Raw genomic sequence first — 20,712 nt, forward strand, 5'->3', positions numbered from 1 at the left:
AATAAATAAAATAATGCCCAGCCATATAACTATTTGACATTTGTTGAATACTAAAATATGCCAAAAGCATTACCATTGGAGTGTGAGTGTACACATATACATATATACATATCATTTCAAACTTCAAAATGTATATTTTTATGACTACTTTATTTTATTTATTATTTTTTGGGGGGTGGTACTAGGGGTGAAACCCAGGGGCTGTCTACCTCCGGGCTATACTCCCAGACCTATTTTATACTTTGTTTGGAAACAGGGTCTCACTAAGTTGCCGAGAGCCTCACTAAGTAGCTGAGGCTGGCTTCGAACCTGTGTGCTCCTCCTGTCTCAGCCTCCCAAGCGCGAGGATTACAAGCGTGCGCCACCACGCCCAGTTTCATGGCTACTTTCTAATGAAAGAACTGAGCCACCAAGAGATTAAAATTGCTATCCTACAGCAATTCAACTAATAAGTCTGGTTATTTTGTAACCAGGTCTCTGTTATATCTCGACCTCACTAATGTTTCATTTTTACAGAAATCTTTTCTGATCTGTTTTCTTTCTTTCCATTTCTTTTTTCCATTACCGGGAGTTGAACCCAGGGGTGCTTATCACTGAGTTACATAGATCCCCAGACCTTTTTCCTTTTTTAGATAGTTATTTGTTCATTCATTTATTTATTGCAGCACTACTGATTGAATCCAGAGCATTCCACCTCTGAGCTACATTCCCAGCACTATTTTATTCTTTATTTTGAAACAAGGTCTCACTAAGTTGTGGATGGCCTCACTAAGTAGCTGAGGCAGGCTGCAAACCTGACTCAAATCCTCCTGACTCAGCCTCCCAAGTGTGCCACCATTCCCAGCTTAATTCTTGTTTTGAGACAGGGTCTTGCTAAGTCTGTGAAGCTATGATCCTCCTGCTTCAGCCTGCCAAGCCACTGGGTCTCAGGCGTAAACCAAAAGGCCCAGCTTCTCTAATCTGGTTTAACCTTACCATCCAGGAAAGGACAATCCTAATGTCCACTAATGTCTTACAAAGAAACTTTTGACTTGTACAAGAACTATAAAGCTTTATAACTATACTAAAAGAGAAAGCAGAATCTAGCCACTAAAACCGAGTGGATTCTTAGGTTTAATTAAGAGCTGGCATTGTAAATACGTTAAGAAGTAACTTCATACACAAACTGCAGATCTCATCTAAACGGGTAGCATGGAGTGACGGAGGGCACACAGGACCACAAGTTACACCGCAATTTCTAACTCTCCCTAGCTTCTGTCACTGGCTGCTTGTCCTTAAGTAAATCAATTCCTCTCTAGGACTCATTCACTGTGTTGAAGGGATGTGCTAGGAGGTATTTACATTTCCTTCTAGTCATAGTGTTTTATCTTTATAATTTTGCTGCCCACTCATTCCAATTTCTATATGTAAAGTTTAAGTTTCTATTACTCTGAGCTAGTATCTTTTTATTAACATGGCCCTAAGCATTTTTTTTTTTTTTAATTTGGAAACTGGGTCTCCTAAGCCAGCGCGCGCGGCTGACTTCAAACCTGCGCGATCCTCCTGTCTCTGCCTCCCAAGCGCAGGGATTACAAGCGTGCGCCACCAAGCCTGGCTTCATTTTTGTGTGTGTGAGGGTCTGCGGATGGAACCCAGGGGCATTCAACCTCCGAGCTACACCCCCTGAGGTCTTATATTTTATTCTTTATTTTGAAACCAGGTCTCACTGAGTTGCAAAGGGCCTCACTAAGTAGCTGAGGCTGTCCACAACCGCGATCCTCTGGTCTCAGCCTCCCGAATGCTGGGATAACAAGCGTGCGCCACCACGCCCGGCAGTCTTGGCCCTTTCTTAAAATATTCCCTCAACTCTTCCTTTCCGAATAATTTTCATTTTATAGTCACATGTTGAGCACAACAAAATTGCCCAAAGTTGCCGTTTTATAGTAAGTTCAATCTGGCCCTGCTGTCAAAATATTTTAAAAAGTTTGGTGATTTAAGCCGGGCGTGGTGGCACACACTTGTAATCCCAGCATTTGGGAGGCTGAGACTAGAGGATTGAGGTTTGCGGACAGCCTCAGCTACTTAATGAGGCCATTTGCAATTCAGGGAGACCCTGTTTCAAAATAAATAGAAAATACGGCGTGGGGGGGGGGTGATAGAATGCCCCTGGGTCCCATCTCCAGTACTGCAAAAAGTAAGTAAAAACATTTATACTTAAGCTTCAATTATACTGGGTTTTCAAACTTTTTTTTTTTTTTTTTTTTTTTTGCGGGTCTGGGGATGGAACCCGGAGCCATTCGACCTCTGAGCTATACCCCCTGCCCTAGTTTTTATTCTTTAATTTGAAACAGGGTCTCACTAAGTTGCAGGCGGCCTCACTAAGTAGCTGAGGCTATCTGCGAACCGCGATCCTCCAGTCTCAGCCTCCCGAATGCTGGGATTACAAGCGTGCGCCACCACACCCGATGGGTTTTCAAACATTTAAGTACATTGAAAGTCATACATAAACTGTACTACTAACCATCTTCCGGGTGAATCTGCAATCTGTTCTTGTAGTTTCTGCAGCTCCGCTGTGTACGCCATTACTCGAGCATTGCACACCATGAGATTCTTAACTGCACGTAGGACCTGGTCTTTTTGGGTGCTCAGAGAAAGGAGTTTCCATATTCCTTCTCGCATTCGAGTTTCTAAGTCTATTTTTTCTTGAATGCTGCAGCCCTAAAATAAAGAGAAAAAGCTAATTTTAAAAAGGTAGCAAAAAATCCAAAATCGCAGTACTTCTTTTTTAATACTCTTGTTGGTACATCGTACCCTCACATCACTGTGTAGTTGGTAGCGATGGTAGCATACATGCACCCTGCACTTGGTGGGCTTTCACCTGCTCCCCACCCATTCCCCCTTCCCTATACAAAGTACCTCGGTATTCTCATATAAGCACTACTGTCAATGGAAGTGATTCCTCCATTCATTCTCCCTCTCCGGTCCCTTCCCCTAGACCACCTCCCTGGCTCCACCAGGGTTTTTCTCCATTATCGGGAGTCCCTCTGGCGTCTTGCTCACTCTCTAGCTCCCCGTGAGAAACATCATATGACCCTTCCCTTTCTACCACTGGCAAATCTCCACATAATGTCCTCTAGGTCCATCCATTTCTTTTTACCCAGAATAGATAGAAAATACACTAGATATCATCCATTTTATATCATATTGGGGAAGAAATAGTTTTTAATATGCAATAGTACAAAAACATAGCCATTTTAGTATATGTGCTACCGAACGAAGCGAGCACAAAAAATATAGCCATTTTAAATAAACTCTTTGGGGTTGGGATGTAGCTTAGCTCGGCAGCAAAGCGCAATGCCCTCCCTGGGTTTGATCCCCAGTGCCAAAAAGACCAAAAAAAAAAAAAAAAAAAAGTCAAACTAAGAAAATCAATAACCTCTTTGCAGAACCTTTTCTTTTGTTATTGGTAACCCTTTAAAATCTGCCAGGATAAACAAAGAGAAACAAAGGTAAAGAGCATTACCTCTTAACTTTTTAAAAATGTTTTACTTATTTTATTTGTGGTATGGGAGGGTACTGAGGATTGAACCCAGGGGCATTCTACCTCCAAGCTATGCCCCCAACCCTATTTTTTATTCTTATTTTAAATCAGGGTCTCACTAAGTTGAGGAGAGCCTCACTAAGTAGCTGAGGCTGACTGCAAACCTTTGACTCTCCTGTCTCAGCCTCCCGAGTACTAGGAACTACAAGCATGCATCACGATGCTGGCTCCTAACAAATCCCATACTAGGTTTAATAGTGTGCCCCAAGCTAGGCCTGCTGATGCACACCTGCAACCCTAGTACTGGGAGGTTGAAACAGGATGATAGCAGGTTCAAAGCCAGCCTGAGCAATTTAGTGAGGTTCTTAGAAACTGAGAGACCCTGTTCTAAATGAAAAAAAAAAAAAAAAAAAAAAATAGGGCTGGAGGTATAGCCCAGACGTAGAAGGGCCTTTGGTTCAATCCCCAGCACCATAAAAAAGTGTCCCCCAAATTCATGTCCATCTCAAGCCCTCAGAATGTAAGCTTGTTAGGACACGAGGTTGTACAGATGGCATGGAGGCGCACGCATGTAATCCCAGCTTTCGGGAGGCTGAGACCAGAGGATCATGGTTCACAGACATCTTCAGCTACTTAGTGAGGCCCTCCGCAACTTAGTGAGACCCTGTTTCAAAATAAAGAGTAGCCAGGCATTGTGGCACACACTTGTAATCCCCGCGTTTGGGAGGCAGAAACAGGAGGATCGCGCAGGTTCGAAGCCAGGCGTGCTGGCTTAAGAGACCCTGTTTCCAAATAAAAAAAAATATAAAAATAGGTGTTTGGGAGTGTAGCCTGGAGGCAGAAGGGTTTCCATGAACCAGTACCACCAAAAAAATAAAAATAAAAATATAAAGAATAAAAAGTTGGGCAGGGCGTGTAGCTTGGAGGTTGAATGCCTCTGGGTTCCATCCTCGGACCAGTAAAAAATAAAACTAAATTAAAAAAATAAAATAAAGATGAGGCCATCCTGGGTCAGAGTGGGCTCTAAGTCCAATGATTAGTGTCCTTATAAGAAGGCCATGTGAAGAACTGGGCGTGGTGGTGCACACTGTAATCCCAGGACTTGGGAGGCTGAGGCAGGAAGATGGAAGCTTCAATTCAGCCTTGGCAACAAGGTAGTGAGGCACTCAGATAAAGAAATAAGCCCAGTGGCCCACGCTTGTAATCACCCCCGCCCCCCACCACCTGTTTGGGAGGCTGAGACAGGAGGATTGCACAGGTTCGAAGCCAGCCTCAGCTACTTAGTGAAGCTCTCAGCAACTTAGTGAGACCCTGTTTCCAAATAAAATATAAAATAGGTCTGGGAGTATAGCCCGGAGGTAGAAAGCCTCTGGATTCCACCCCAGTACCACCAAAAAAAAAAAAAAAAAGAGAGAGAGAGAAGGAGGAGGAGGAGGAGGAGGAGAAGGAGAACTTCTGAACAGATGTCCACATAGAACAGATGTCCACAAATCTGCTAATGTGTAGGCCTGGATCTGCTAATACACCTGGCCTTTGGACTTCTGATCTCAAGGACTATGAGATTAAAGCTCCCATTTCTTTCTTTCTCTTTCTTTCTGTATTTATTTATTTATTTATTTGGTGGTACTGAGGGCAGAACCCAGGGAATTTCTACCTCCAAACTATACTCCCAGACCTATTTTCTATTTATTTGGAAATGGTCTCACTAAGTTGCTGAAAGCCTCACTAAGTAGCTGAGGCTGGCTTCGAACCTGTCGATCCTCCTGTCTCAGCCTCCCAAGCGCAGGGATTACAAGCGTGCGCCACCACGCCCGGCTAAAGCTCCCATTTCTAAGCCACCAGTATTGGTCATTTTTTAGGACAGCCTTAGGAAACATATACACGCATGTGTTATATAAACTGTATCATGAGATAGTAAGGTGCAGTTGAGGAGGCTGCATTAACCAAGGAAAAGCTCTGAAAGACAGGAATTGAATAAAGGAAGTGAGCTTTAGCAGCAGAGAGGTAAGATGTTATTTATTATGATGAGAAGTTTAAATAAAATCTCAGAAGCAACAATTTTAAATAAAATCTCAGAGTGAAAGTGTTGCGCTTAGAAAATGTCAGAGGAGCCAGGCGTGGTGGCACACAGGCCTGTAATCCCCACCCTTGGGAAGCTGAGACAGGAGGATCGCAAAGGTTCGAAGCCAGCCTCAGCTCCTTAGTGAGGCTCTCAGCACTAAGTGAGACCCTGTTTCCAAATAAAATATAAAACAGGTCTGAGAGTGTAGCCTGGAAGTAGAAAAGCCCCTGGGTTCCACCTCCAGTACCACCAAAAAATATAAAATAAAATAAAATGTCAGAGGATTTATCTAACTGGAACAGAGACTAAGAACACAGTTCTGGGCATACTTATTTGAGTCACCAAGAAATTACTAAGTAATTTAGTTCTTAATGTCTTTTATTTCATTTAATTATCTTATAATGGCCTGATTCTGTATTCAAGTTTCATTTATAGTGTTAAAATTCTACAAATCAGAGCTGGGCATGGTGTCGCACACTTGTAATCCTAGCATTCCTTAGGCTGGGACTGGAGGATTGCAGTATGGAGAAAGCCTCAGCTACTTAGTAATGCCCTCTGCAACTTAATGAGACCCTGTTTCAAAATAAAGAATAAAAAACAGAGCTGGGAAGCCTGGTATGGTGGCACACGCCTATAATCCCCGCACTTGGGAGGCTGAGACAGGAGGATCGCACAGGTTCAAAGCCAGCCTCAGCTACTTAGTGAGGCTCTTAGCAACATATTGAGACCCTATTTCTAAATAAAAATATTTTTTAAAAAATAGGTAGGTCTGGGAGTATATCCTGGAGGTAGAAAGCTTCTGGGTTCCACCCCCCAATACCACCAAAAAAAAAAAAAATTATATATATATATATGGCTGGGGGTGTCTCTTGGAGGTCGAACGCCCCTGGGTTCCATCCCCAGACCCACAAAAAAAAAAAAAATCTACAAACCAAATGAATAGTTCTGATTTTATTCAGTGACTTTGTTAAAAATATATATAAACCACATATTTATACATACACTACAAACATGTAATAATGCTTCTAGTATACCTCTTTCTGTGCTAAAAATGAACACTATTACTTCGTGTGTGTGTGTGTGTGTGTGTGTGTGTTATACTGATGATTGAATCCAGGGGGGCATTCTTTCTGAGCTACACCTCCAGCCCTATTTTAGATTTTTTAACTTTGAAACAGGATCTCACTAGGTTGCCGAGGATCTCCCTGAATTGCTAAAGCTGCCTGTGAACCTGCAATCTGCCTGCCTCACCTTCCCAAATACTAGGATTACAGGGCCAGTGCCTCCATGCCAGGCTTATTACTTACTTTCTAATTGTATCCAAATATATATTTTAAAATGTGAATGGAACCTACTAACAAAAGTTTCAGATAGCCGGGCACAAGTGTGTGGTGGCACACACTTGTAATCCCCGCGCTTGGGAGGCGGAGACAAGAGGATCCCACAGGTTCAAAGCCAGCCTCAGCTACTTAGTGAGGCTCTCAGAAACTTAGTGAGACCCTGTTTCCAAATAAAATACAAAATAAGTCTGAGAGTAGAGCCTGGAGGTAGAAAGCCTCTGGGTTCCCCTCCCAGTACCACCAAAAAAAAAAAAAAAAAAAAAAAGTTCTAGATATTAAAATGACAATCTTTCAAACAGAAAAAAAAAAAAAACCTACAAGTTAGGAGAATTAAGTCTATGGTGATTACCCCCCCAAAAACTCTGTAGATGATTTAACTATCCAAAATCAACTGCATGCAGTAGTCACATGCAGAAAGCAGATCTGTTTAATTACCTCTGTAATTACATCATGTAATTACCACATAAAGACTCTTGTGTTGTTACTATAAACTGGTGCAATATATAAATGTAACCATTTGCTAGTAGTTTTCCTTCTTCACACATGACTGAATTTCAACAACTCCATTTTATCTTTTTTATGACTTGTAGCCCCAAAGTAAATTTTTCTTTCACATAATTAGTGATTAGTTATAAGAATTATCTCTGTGACCCATATGTCAGTAAACTCTGGAGCCGGGTTGGTATTGGAGAGTTCACACAGAGAGCAACTCAAAGCTGAGAGGAATAGCTTTACTCTGCAACTCAAATATAAGTAAATACCATCTGCTGCCACTAAATCCAACTGTGCCTTAAAATAGAGTAATGAGACAGCCAGTTGAACTAGCACAGTGGTTCTCAAAGCTGGCTCCACCTTAGAGTCATCTGAGGCAGAAAGGAAGGACCTTAGAGAGCACCTAAAACTAAGCTGGGTGTGATGGCACACCCCTTGGACACACCTGTCATCCTGGTCTGAGAGAGGCTGGAAAAAGAGGATTGCGTGTTTGAAGCCACCCTCAGAAACTTAGGGAGACCCTAAGCCAGGCATGGAGGCTCACACTTGTAATCCCAGTATTTTCAAGGCTGAAACAAGAGGATCGCAGGTTCACTGGCAGCTTCAGCCACTTACTGAGGCCCTCTGCAACTTAGTGAGACCCCGTTTCAAAATAAAAAATAAAAAATAGGGCTGGGCAGCGGGGCTGGGATCGGAGCCTGCCGTGAGGCAAGGCCAGTGCTGGGGCCTCTGAGGCCGGGATCGGAGCCTGCCGAGGGGTGAGGCCGGTGCTGGGGCCAGCGAGGCCAGGATCGGAGCCTGCCGTGAGGCAAGGCAGGTGTTGGGACCTCCAAGGCCGGGATCAGAGCCTGCTGAGCTTAGGCCGGTGCCGGGGCCACTGGCCGGCATCGGAGCCTTCCGTGAGGCAAGGCCGCTACTGAGTCCTCCATGGTCTGGATCTGCCAAGACATCCTGCTGCCTCGGCATCTATGTGTTGAGACCCCACTCCACATAGTTAATCGGCAGAACGCCCCGAGAAATAGGTATCGTCTCTGGCCAAAATATCCCCCACTTTTACCCTTCATGACTATTAATATTTCCTTTAACTTTCTACACGAATTGCTCCAGTGATGTGAAATCAGGACTATAAATAGAAATTGAGTCCGTGGATATAAATTTTCTAATAATTTGCCTAAACGTCCTTGGCTTTGCTCAAGAGTAAGGAAAAAACTGGCCAGAATTCAGATGCTGTGATAAGCATTCCAACTGCAGCAATTACAAAGGGTCTCTGACCCTCACTATCACTAACTTAGGTTAAGCTATTAACTCCGGTAACATAGCTCAGTTTAAGGAAACTTTGTTTACCCTTGAGATCCTGCCTAGAGACAGAGAAGATAAAATTTTGTGTGTGACTTCGAAGCAATTTAGTTGATGAACAACTTAGTTGCCAAAATACAATAGAGCCAAGGAGAAAGATTGTTGACCTTCACGCCCAGTGTGAGCGTTCCCCGAAACAGGGAGAATGCCGCATGGCTAGAAATGAAAATGACAAAATAAAGGACAGATATTCTAAATATATATGTATGAAGGAAAGGAAATACCGTAAGAGTAAGAAAGCACTTTTTCATGAAGAAGAGCTTATCATAAGAACATCCCGACTGGGAAAGAAAGGAATTAGAAAGTTAGAAGCAGGTTGCAGAGGGTTTGTGATAAGGAAATGGATTATTAGAGACCAATAGGCCTTTAATAGGCTTTTTGTCTAAAAAAGAGTGTTCAGCAGTCAAGGAAATACATCTGACAACTAAATCCAAGAACTTCACAGTGTTATTTGTGGTGTCTTATTTGCCAAGCTGTGTTGTGAGTTTTTGTAAGCTTTCAGACTTCAGAAGGCAAAGCGGATGAGATCTGAGAGACTCCCATCGCATCTCCCTGGACCGCCACAGCTCCCCATGCTTGTCATATGGATATAGATGGAAACTTCAAAAAAGAAAGCAAAAGAAGATTCCATGAGAAGGCGTATTCTCCAAGCCCTGGGCCTTGGGCGTGCCTGTATTGCCTTTGGAATTTACCTTTGGACCTGCCCTGCTGCAATATCGAAAGAAAGATCTGGAGCTTATCTCCTAAATGCTAGACTAGTCATTTACTTTGTTTATATGTAATCCACTATTGTTTTGCTGTGATTGCCCCCCTTCCCTTTCTTTTTTTTCTCTCCTATTATTAATCTCACTGGTTAAGGGTATAAATTTCTCTGGGTTCCTGTAATAAATTGTCATTGGCTCAAGAAGCCTTTGTCCACCTCAAATTCTTTCCCAAGCGCCGTACCTAAAAACTTAGGGAATTCATAGAGGGGAAGGAATTGCTGCAAATAAGTTTCTGCAGAACTCCACCTGCCTTTTGCCCCATCTTTCTGAGGCTCCCGGTCGCGAGTGGACTTGCCCCCACAGGACTGAGCCAGTCGGTAACATGGATCGGAGCCTGCTGAGGGGTTAGGCCGATGACAGGGCCATCGGCTAACATCGGAGCCTGCCGTGAGGAAGGCCGGTGCTGAGACCTCTGAGGCCAGGATCGGAGCCAGCTGAGGGGTTAGGCCAGTGTCGGGGCCAGTGAGGCCAGAACCGGGGCCTCCCATGAGGCAAGGCCGCTGCTTGAGCCAGTGAGGTCTGGATCAGTCCACCGGGTAGCCAGGCCACAACTGGGGCCGTCAAGAGTGGGATCGGTATTTGCAACACAGCATGCACAGAGAAATATCATAGAAAATTAAAACCAGATGCTTCCCCTAATCAGCAATAACTAGGAGGAAAGGGGCAACAGGAAGTGGTCGAGCTATAGAGAGGGCCCTATAGTGAAGCAATTGAGGTGACCAATCAGAGGGTATGGAACAGAGGAGGATGGAGCCTCTTTAAAAAGCAGGAGGTACATAAACAAATGTATCAAAGTTAATCACCAAAGAAGCATGGGATCGAGGGAGGGGGAGAAAATGGGATGGGGACTGGATGAGGGCTAATTGGATGATGTGTGCTTGTATATCCTCAAGTCTTATATTCCAATGTGATGTATGATTACAATGCACCAATAAAAATAAATTTAAAAAAATAGGGCTGGGGTTGTAGTCAGAGGTAGAATACCCCTGGGTTCAATTCTTAATACCACACACACATACACCCTAAAGGAACTTAGAGAGGCCCTAAGCAACTTAGTAAAACCCTGTTTCAAAATAAAAAAAAAAAACAGGCACAGTGACACATGATTGTATCCCAGCATTCGGGAGGCTGAGACCGGAGGATGGCGGTTCGTGGACAGTTTCAGCTACTTAGTGAGGCCCTCTGCAGCTCAGACCCTGTTTCAAAATAAAGAATAAAAGAAAAAAGGGCAGGGGATATAGCTTGGAGGTTGAATGCCCCTGGGTTCCATCCCCACACCCACACGCAAAAAATAAAATAAAAAATAAAATAGCTCAGAGGTAGAATATCCCTGGGTTCAATCTCCAAAACCCAATAAAAATAATAATAAAAATATCTAAGCTGTTACCTATCTCAAACTAATTAGGATCTCTGGAGGTGGGACCTGAGCATTTTCTTTTTATAGATTCTCCTCATGGTTTAATAATGTCCAGCATAGAGTCTTCCACTGGTCTGTTTGAAATCTACAGCAATCTTGGAAGTTGCAGCAACCTGACACACCAGCAGGTGGCCACAGCCACAGGAAGGAATGGGCTGGACTTGCAGAGTTTTCAGTAATGGAAAAGATACCACAACAGTTGAGTATGGGAAAGAGTGGGGAGAAAAAATGCAAATCAGGGTTTAAGAGAAACTCATGTGAAAGGCTAAGTGAACCACCATTAAGGAAATGAGCTCCATGTAGCAGATATTGGCACCAGATTTTTTTTTTTAATGGTACTGGGGATGAAACCCTGGGGCCTTCTACCTCCAGGCTACACTCCCAGACCTATTTTATATTTTTATTAGAAAACAGGGTCTCACTAAGGTGCGGAGAGCCTCCCTCAGTAGCTGAGGCTGGTTTAGAACCTGTGCAATCCTCCCGTCTCAGCCTCCCAAGTACTAGGATCACAAGCGTGTGCTACCACGCCCAGCTCTGGCATCAGATTTTCATCCTTTAGAGTAGGAGTTGGTAAATCATGGCCTGCCTGGCATCTGTTTTTGTAAATAAAGTTGCACTGGAGCAAAGCCATGGCCGCTCATGTTGCCTGTGGCTTCTTTCAAACCAACATGGTAGAGCTGGGTCACTTTAACAAAGACTAGGTGGCCTTAAAAGCTGAAAATACTTATTATCTGGCCTTTTACCACTACAGTTAACATGCTTAGGAAGTAAACTGTGACCCTATGCTCCCTTGCTGAGGCAGATCTCAGGCTAATGTGAGTTAAGTGACCTAAGTCAGCTGACATGAGCCAGATGAATTGGTTAACTACACACATTTTAAGAAATGTATTCAGATTTCATAGTAATTGTAAAGGGCTACCGCTATAGCTGGCTTTCTATTTTCTATGCAACTTCTTTCAATACACATCTACTCCTTACATGAAGAAGCAAACCTCTCTGTGGAGCAATGCAAGCTCTAGTCAAGAAAGGTTAGGAGGGCAAAGACCTTGCCTTCAGTTAATCAGCACTGGTGGTAAAGACGTGAGGTCCAGTGCCATCCACGGAGAGAAAATGACCAAGCAATGAGGACACCCACCCATCACGCATTAGTGATGTTTACTGGCCTCAAAAAAGAGCCGGAAGCTAAACCATCTAAACCATCGCTGTTGCCATCTCAGCCGCGAGGACAGGGCCAGAGAGAGAGTCAAGGCTGATTTAGGATTAATGCATAAGCATGTTTCCCTGTTTCCAGTCTCTCTGTACGGTCTGAATGCAAGTCTGTGGGAAGAGGAGGGAATAGGATAGTCATCCTTTACTTATCTTTTGGTTGAATTTTCTGAATTATTTATAATCAAGTCAAACAGAAACCTAAGTCACTGTCCTGGTCTTTCAAGTACTTAAAATTAGTCTAATAATAATAAATGGACAGAACAAGGCTAGAAATGAAATAGGAGGGCATCTACCTTTTTTTTTATGGGTCTGGGGATGGAACCCAGGTGCATTTGACCTCCAAGCTACATCCCCTGCCATATTTTTTATTCTTTATTTTGAAACAGGGTCTCACTGAGTTGCAGAGGGGCTCACTAAGTAGTTGAGGCTGTCCGTGAACCGCGATCCTCCAGTCTCAACCTCCAGAATGCTGGGATTACAAGCGTGAACCACCATGCCCGGCTCTATTTTTCTTTTTCTTTCTTTTTTTTTTTTTTTTTTTTTTTTTGTAGTACTGGGTACTGGGGATGGATGGATCCAGGGGCATTGAACCTCCGAGCTACACCCTCAGCCCTATTTTTTAGTCTTTTTACGTGTGTGTGTGTGTGTGTGTGTGTGTGTGTGTGTGTGGTACTGGAGGTGGAACCCAGGGGCTTTTCTACCTCTGGGCTATACTCCCAGACCTATTTTATACTTTATTTGGAAACAGGGTCTCACTAAGTTGCTGAGAGCCTCACTCAGTAGCTGAGGCTGACTTCGAACCTGTGCGATCCTCCTGTCTCAGCCTCCCAAGTGCGGGGATTACAAGTGTGCGCCACCACGTCAGGTTTAGTCTTTTTATTTTTGAAACAGGGTCTCACTGAGTCGCTGAGAGCCTCACTAAGTACATTAAGCAGCTAAGGCTGGCTTCAGACCTCCTCTCTCAGCCTACCAAGTACTGGGATTACAAGCATACACCAGCATGCCCAGCAGAAATCTACTAAATTGTTTTTTGTTTGTTTGTTTTTGGTGGTACTGGGGTTCCTGGAAGCCCTTCTACCTCCGGGCTACACTCCCAGACCTATTTTTTATATTTTTTTATTTGGAAACAGGGTCTCTTAAGCCAGTGCGGCTGGCTTCGAACCTGCGGGATCCTCCTGTCTCCGCCTCCCAAGCACTCCTCCTGTCTTGGCCTCCCAAGCACTCCTCCTGTCTCCGCCTCCCAAGCACGGGGGATTACAAGTGTGTGCAACCACGCCCAGCTGATATCTAATAAATTTTAAAAGCTAGCCCAGGTGTGGTGGTACACGCCTATAATCCCAGTACTAGGGAGGCTAAAATGGGACAGAAGATTGTGGGTTCAAGACCAGCCTCAGGAATTCTCAGTGACCTAACAAGACCCTGATTCAAAACAAAAATTAAAAAAAAAAGGCTGGGAGTACAGCTAAGAAGTAGAATGTTTCTGGGTTCAATACTTAGTACCAAAACAAACAAAACATGCAACAAAGATACAAAGAAAATGGCCTTATTAAAATGTTAAATTGGAAGCTGGGCGTGGTGGCACTCATCTCTAATCTCAGTACTTGGAGGCTGAGACAGGAGGATCTCAGGTTCGCAGGCAGGCAGGCAGCCTCGGCAATTTAATGAGGCCTTCACAATTTAGTGGAAAGATAAAATAGGGCTGGAGGTGTAGCTCAAAGGTAGAGTGCCCCTGGGTTCAATCCCCCCTCAAAAAAGGAAAAAAGAAAAGTTGAAGTTGGGCCCTGGTAAGATAAGATAAAACTATACAGGAGTATTCTTGATAGAACTTACCATTTACCTAAGGTAAATTTCACCACGCCTGGCTGAAATTTTATTTTTATTTAAGCTTTTTTTCAAGAGCTTAAATATTCTTCCACCACCATCTTCCAGCAATTCGCCAAAATGAGAAACACAAAACGGATGAGGAGAGGAACCTGTTACATGTTCTCTAGGCCTTTTAGAAAAGGGAGTTTTTCCTTTGGCCGCATATATGCTAATCTACAAGATGGGTGATGTTGCAGACATTAAGGGAATGGGTACTGTTCAAAAGGGAATGCGTAGCTGGGCGTGGTGGCGCACGCTTGTAATCCCAGCATTTGGGAGGCTGAGACCAGAGGATCGTGGACAGCCTCTGCTACTTAGTGAGGCCCTCTGCAGCTCAGTGAGACCCTGTTTCAAAATAAAGAATAAAAAATAGAGCAGGGGTTGTAACTTGGAGGTCAAATGCCTCTGGGTTCCATCTCCAGACCACCCCCCAAATAAAAGGGAATGCGTCACAAACGTTATCCTGGCAAAACTGGAAGAGTCTGTGTTACCCAGCATGCTGTTGGGATTGTGGTAAATGAGCAAGGGCAAGATTCTTGCTAAGAGAATTAACGTGCGTATGGAGCCTAGTAAGCACTCTAAGAGTCAAGACAGCTTCCTGAAGCAGGTGAGAGAAAACGATCAGAAAAAGGAGGAAGCCAAAGAGAAAGGCACCTGGGCTCAGCTGAAGCGCCAGCCTGCTCCCCCAGACAAGCACACTCTGTGGCAAGCAGTGGAAAGGAGCCTGAGCTGCTGGAACCTGTTCCCTATGAATTTGTGGCATAATAGGTGTAAAAACAATGAAGTTCCCTGGGCTGTAAAAGTGGAGAAAATAGAGCTTAAATATTTATAAGAAAATTTAGGTGACTGCCTCGACTGCTCAGATGGATGGGACAGAGGATGTTACCAGAATAGTCATCGCAAGCATGCCATCGCTGCAGGTGCTGTGCTAAGCGCTTTAGAGGGAATCTCCAATCCCAACAACTTTATGGCATAGGCATTTTAGCCTACAGAAGTGTGGAAAATAGGTCTTAAAAAGACAAGACACTTAATGACTCCAAGGTCTGGAAAGAGGTGTTTTAGAGGTATATGTGACCACATCAAAACCTTTACTCTTATACTGATTAGATGTCAGTTTCATTCATATATAATACATCAAATAAAAATTCAGTGTTAAAGCCAGGCACGGTGGCTCACGCTTGTAATCCTAGCATTTGGGAGGCTGAGACAGGAGGATCAGGGTTCACAGCCAGCCTCCGCTACTTAGTGAGGCCCTTTGCAAGTAACTCAGTGAAACCCTGTTTCCAAATAAAAAATAAGGCTGGGGGTGGAACTCCGAGGTAGAATGCCCCTGGGTTCCATCCCCAGTACCACACACAAAAATTTATACTTAAATAACACTTAATTTTTTTTTCCAGTACTGGGGATGGAACCCAGGGGCATTCTACCTCCAAGCTACACCCCCAGCCCCATTTTTTATTATTTATTTGGAAACTTGGTCTCGCTGAATTGCAAAGGGCCTCACTAAGTAGCTGAGGCTGGCCGTGAACCCGGAACCTCCTATCTCAGCCTCCCAAATGCTGGGAATTACAAGCGTGCGCCACCAAGCCCAGCTAGTATAAAATATTTACTGACCCAATATTTCTGTTAGGTTGAAACCTATTACTGTAATTTTTCTCCGGGATCCAAACAAAAGAAGCACTTCCACATTAAATTATTTTAATTTTTATAGTGCTTAGAATCACTAAGCATTGCATCTCCCTATAGGTATATGACCCAGCTCTTACGTATTTTTAATATTTAAACATTTATTTCATTCCATGAAGCTAAGTTTCTTTCATGGCCTTGCACCCTCCTCTCTCTTCTCTTCTGCACCTTTCTAAAAATATTGCTGCACACAACTAATAAATACACTTGGACAGCTACACAAACACCTATATGGCACTTACAGGAAACTCAACAGATGGCCAATTTACTAGAATTCAATATTGTGCAACAATCGGGGCAGCAAACGTATTTAACAGAGGTAAGACAAAAAGAAGTATTGCCTGGTGTGGTGGCGCACGCTTGTAATCCCCACGCTTGGGAGGCTAAGACAGGAGGATCGCACGGGTTCGAAGCCAACCTCAGCTACTTAGTGAGGCTCTCAGCAATTTAGTGAGACCCTGTTTCCAAAAAAATATAAAAAAGGTCTGGGAGTATAACCCGGAGGTAGAAAGCCTCTGGGTTCCACCCCCAGTACCACCACCAAAAAAAAAAAAAAAAAAAAAAAAGAAACATCAAAAGCCTCAATTTTTTTTGAAGATTTAAACAAGTTTATTAGAAAGAAATACAGCTCCATACCAGACTGGCAAGGATGGGTGACTTGAAATGAATACACCTAAAAGCCTCATAATTTTTAAAAACGTTGGCATGCAACAGCACAAACTACTAAAAAGTACTGGGCTTTTGCAAAAAAAAAATAAAAAATAAAAATTTAAGTACTGGGAATGGAACCCAGGGGCATTCTACCTCCGAGCTACACCTCCAGCTCTATTTTTCATTCTTTATTTTGAAACAGGGTCTCACTGAGTTGCAAAGGCCCTCACTAAGTAGCTCAGGCTATGCGCAAATCGCAATCCTCCTATGTCAGCCTCCCAAATGCTGGGATTACAAGCATGCGCCACCACGCCCGGCTTTGCACAATTCTTAGTATTTTGCTTTATTTTTCATAGCATTATTGAAGACTTTCTAACAACGTAGCATTTGTTAAAGAAATTCCAGGTTTGTTTTGGGTTTGGTTTTGGTACCTGGATTGGACCCAGAGGCAGTCTACCTCCAATTTATATCCCCAACCTGATTTTATTTCCTACTTGGAAATGGTCTCACTAAATTGCAGAGTCTCGCTAAATTGCTGAGGCTTGCCTCCCAAGTACTAGGATTACAAGTGTGGGCCACCACGCCCGGTAAAAATGCCAGGTTTCTAAGCAAAGATAATTAAATTGTACCCTATGAAATTGCAAATATCCCTAGCTACAAAAACTGGCCATTTCACATGGGTTAAATAACTGTACTTCAGGTAAAAGGTGGAGATTCAAGTGGAAGTGAAAATCCAGCTAAAAGACGGCAGAGTTTTCTTTTAAGACCTTCCAATTTTGGATAGTATAAATTCTTAACAAGCGATGTTGCCAAGAACTCGCATTGGCCTGCACTGTTTACAGGGTTAAAAAGGCAAACGCCAAACTTCTATCCAATTCAAAGTGCCTTCCCCCCTTCCTAATAATTTGAGAAAGAATCAAACTTTCAACTTTTCTATACAGCTCAAGGTAAATTAGGGTTTACTTCTCAATCACACCGCCAACCAAGTTTGCTTTGCGTAGACACACAGCTCCAAGAACAGTGCTTTCAGGGGGAGGTGGTGGCACCTCCTGGTATTAACCTGGAGGTTAAGACTGGAGGATCACAGGTTCGAAGCAACACAGTCTCAGCAACGGATGTGGTGGCACACGTCTGTATAATCTCAGTACTTGGGAGGAGGATCGCAAGTTAATGCCAGCTTCAGCAACTTAGGGAGCTCTCTGCAATTTCACAAGACCGTTTCCAAATAAAGAAATTTTTAAAAAGTTGGGCTGGGGGTGTAGCTCGAAGGTAGAATGTCCCTGGACACCATCCCCAGGGTCAAAAAATAATTAATTTTAAAAGATTTGGCGGGTCTGGGGATGAAACCCAAGGGCATTCGACCTCCAAGCTACACTCCCTGCCCTATTTTTTTAATTCTTTATTTCGAAACAGGGTCTCACTAAGTTGCGGAGGGCCTAAATAGCTGAGGCTGTCCTCGAACCACGATCCTCCGTTCTCAGCCTCCGGAATGCTGGGGGCTACAAGCATGCGCCAGCACGCCCGGCTAGTCAATTAAGATTTAAAAGGGCGGGGGTGTAGTTCGGATATAGTTTGACGCTTGGGTTCAAACCCCAGTCCCCCACACACAAAGAATTGTGCTTTCCATTAGGTCCAAGGCTAAGCCACCGGTGCGCCTCTGGCCCCGAGTTTCCCTGCAAACCCCGGGCGCGCATCCTCCTGCATCACTTGCAAAATCGCCCGCGTCCGAGCCCGGCGGGGGCGGCGGACAGGTGCGCTGAGCTCGGGCATTGCGCCCGCAGCCCGGCCTCAGTTTCCCCGTAGACGTCGCGGGGTGCGGGGGTGCAGGGTCGGGCGCTGAGACGCCCCCCCCCCGGGACGCACCCGCCCTTCCCTTTGTCTCGCGGCCGCGCCCCTCCGCTCACCTGCTGGGCGCGCATCCGCGCGGGGTGCAACTCGGGGCTCCCGGGCGCCGCGCCCTCCATCCCGGGAGCAGTCGCCTCGGGCGGCCGCTGCTCCTCCGAAGTAAAGATTTGAAAAGCCCGCCCGGGCCGAGCCGCCGAGGACGCCAACCGCCCGGCCGTACCAAGTCGCGGCCGCAGGGGGACCGGGCGCGGGGATGGGGCTCCGCGCGCACGCGCAATGGGCGCCCCCTCCTGCCTCCTACAGCCCGCAGCGCCGAGGTGCCCGGTGTGGACCAGCTGGGCTGGGCCGGGCAGCCCGCCGACTTAAGACTCCTGCGGGGAGGGGGCGGGCCGGGGCGGGGCGCCTGGAAGAGCCCGACCCCGCCTGGGTTGGGGAGATGGTTACTCTCCCCCTGGGTTCGCGGTAGGACCCTTCTACCTGCATCCCAACCCAGGTCCTGCAAAGCGACCCACACAGACAGACCTCAGGCTGCAGCTCCCAGGCCCCCACAGACAACTCCGGGACACCTGCGTCACTAGGAGCCCACAGTCTGCTAGAGAACCAGGTGACACTGCTCAAACTCCTCTCAGTCTCCCAGGGAGCATAGCCTTGTCTGCAAGGGTCATTCAGAAAGCTTGGCTTCTGAATCCGATTTAGGAGACACCATGTCAGGCATTTCACCAGGTCTCTTCTATTGCCCCCAGTGTTTATAATAGCAGGTGCTTCCTCACCACTTCTCGATTCCCATCTCCTCGTTCCTCCACCACAACCAAAGAGACAGGAACACAGATATTATTTCCAAGGACCCTGTTTCTAGTACCTCTAAAGATTAGTACAAAAGGCCTCTTTTAAGTAAAGGGTTAAGGCAGCGTTGTAAGAGTCTAAGATTTCTTGTTTGCTTGTCCTGACTTCCCCCTTGAAAAGAGACTGGAAGCCTCTATGGACTTCAGATGCCTTTTCTCCTGGGGGAAGAGACTACCAAGTCCACCTTCCTACCCATGCCTCACAGAAAGCCTTGGATGCGTTTCCCTCCATAAACAGGGTAGCCATGTTTTCTTTTTTTTTTTTTGCCTGGGACAGTCTCTGTTTGGGTCTGCTATTCCAGCGTTCGCCAATCTTGCACATGTTCCACACAAAGTGGATTTTAAATTATATGTTTGCTGGGCATGGTGGCACAGGCCTGTTGATCCCAGGACTTTGGAGGCTGAGACAGGATGATCTCAGATTGGAAAACAGCCTCAGCAAGTAGTGAGACTCTCATCAACCCGACAAGACCGTGTTTCAGAATAAAAAACAAAGTAGGGCTGAGGACGTAGCTCAGATGTAGAGTGCCCCTGGGTTCACTCTCCAGTACAATAAATAAATACCGAGTGGTCATCTTATCCACAAAGCCTTTTACAGCAGTTGGTTGAAGATGTACTTCTTAAAGATCCAATAAGTGGCCGGGTGTGGTGGCGCAGGCTTGTAATCCCAGCATTCGGTAGGCTGAGACTGGAGGATCACGGTTTGCGGACAGCCTCAGCTACTTAGTGAGGCCCTCTGCAACTCAGTGAGACCCAGTTTCAAAAAAATAAAAGAATAATAAAATAGGGCAGCGGGTGTAGCTCGGAGGTCGAATGCCCCTGGGTTCCATCCCCAGACCTGCAAAAAAAAAAAAAAAAAAAAAAAAGATCCAATAAGTGCTTTCCATCTCAAATGTGTAACTTGCTTCTTTGAGATCCTCTATCTAGACTAGCTGATACTGGAAACTGCCCAGTTAGGAATGACTCCTTATATTAGAGTGGGCCATAAGTTGTGTTATATGCATGTGTGAATATGTCATAGTGAATCCCAATACTGTTTATACTGTAATGCATCAATATAAAGATTAAATTTTAAAAAGAAGTGTATGGGTCATTAGAAATGACCCATATCAAGCCGGGCGTGGTCGCGCACGCTTGTAATCCCTGCGTTTGGGAGGCTGAGACAGGAGGATTGCGCAGGTTCAAAGCCAGCCTCAGCTACTTAGTGAGGCTCTCAGCAACTTAGTGAGACCCTGTTTCCAAAATAAAATATAAATGGGTCTGGGCGTATAGCCCGGAGGTAGAAAGCCTCTGGGTTCCATCCCCAATACCACCAAAAAAAAAAAAAAAAAAAAAGAAATGACCCATATCCTTAAACGTGACTGTGATGTATGTGTAAAATTACTAACACAGAACTCACCTGGTTCTCTCCAGAGGCAAATCTGAATTCTATTGTTCTTAGGTTCCCCATCCCCCAGTGCTCACCTGTCTCTGATGCTACCACTTTGTGGATAATTATCTCCTACTCAAGGTGTGATGCGTGAGCCTAGTCTAATGCCTGACTCATAAAAGAAACACACAGAGGGAACTCATCACCGGGCAGTCGGCATTTACCATATAATACTCACAGCTCTCAGATGCAGATCAAAACGCATACAGGAGGCAGTACTTAATGAAAACGGGGCA

The 20,712-nt window shown here is 44.9% G+C and overlaps 1 protein-coding gene and 1 pseudogene across 2 annotated transcripts in view; one reads left to right on the forward strand and one right to left on the reverse strand.

Moving 5' to 3' along the window:
• The window catches only part of RTKN2 (rhotekin 2), a gene marked incomplete at both ends in the record, with an annotated part of 84,307 nt that extends 72,725 nt beyond the window's left edge, over positions 1-11,582 (reverse strand). The window contains 2 exons of the mRNA XM_080694809.1: positions 2,501-2,697; positions 11,475-11,582. Coding sequence (XP_080550935.1) covers positions 2,501-2,697; positions 11,475-11,582 — 305 coding nt within the window. The remainder of the gene's footprint in view (positions 1-2,500; positions 2,698-11,474) is intronic.
• A 2,519-nt stretch (positions 11,583-14,101) lies between these two features.
• LOC308261690 (large ribosomal subunit protein eL21-like) lies at positions 14,102-14,788 on the forward strand (annotated as a pseudogene). The gene is made up of 2 exons: positions 14,102-14,256; positions 14,472-14,788. The product of its transcript is annotated as a large ribosomal subunit protein eL21-like (transcript).
• The last annotated feature ends 5,924 nt before the right edge of the window (positions 14,789-20,712 follow it).

The sequence above is a fragment of the Muscardinus avellanarius genome, assembly GCF_963383645.1.
Source record: "Muscardinus avellanarius genome assembly, chromosome: 4".
NCBI classification, from domain to species: Eukaryota; Metazoa; Chordata; class Mammalia; order Rodentia; family Gliridae; genus Muscardinus; species Muscardinus avellanarius.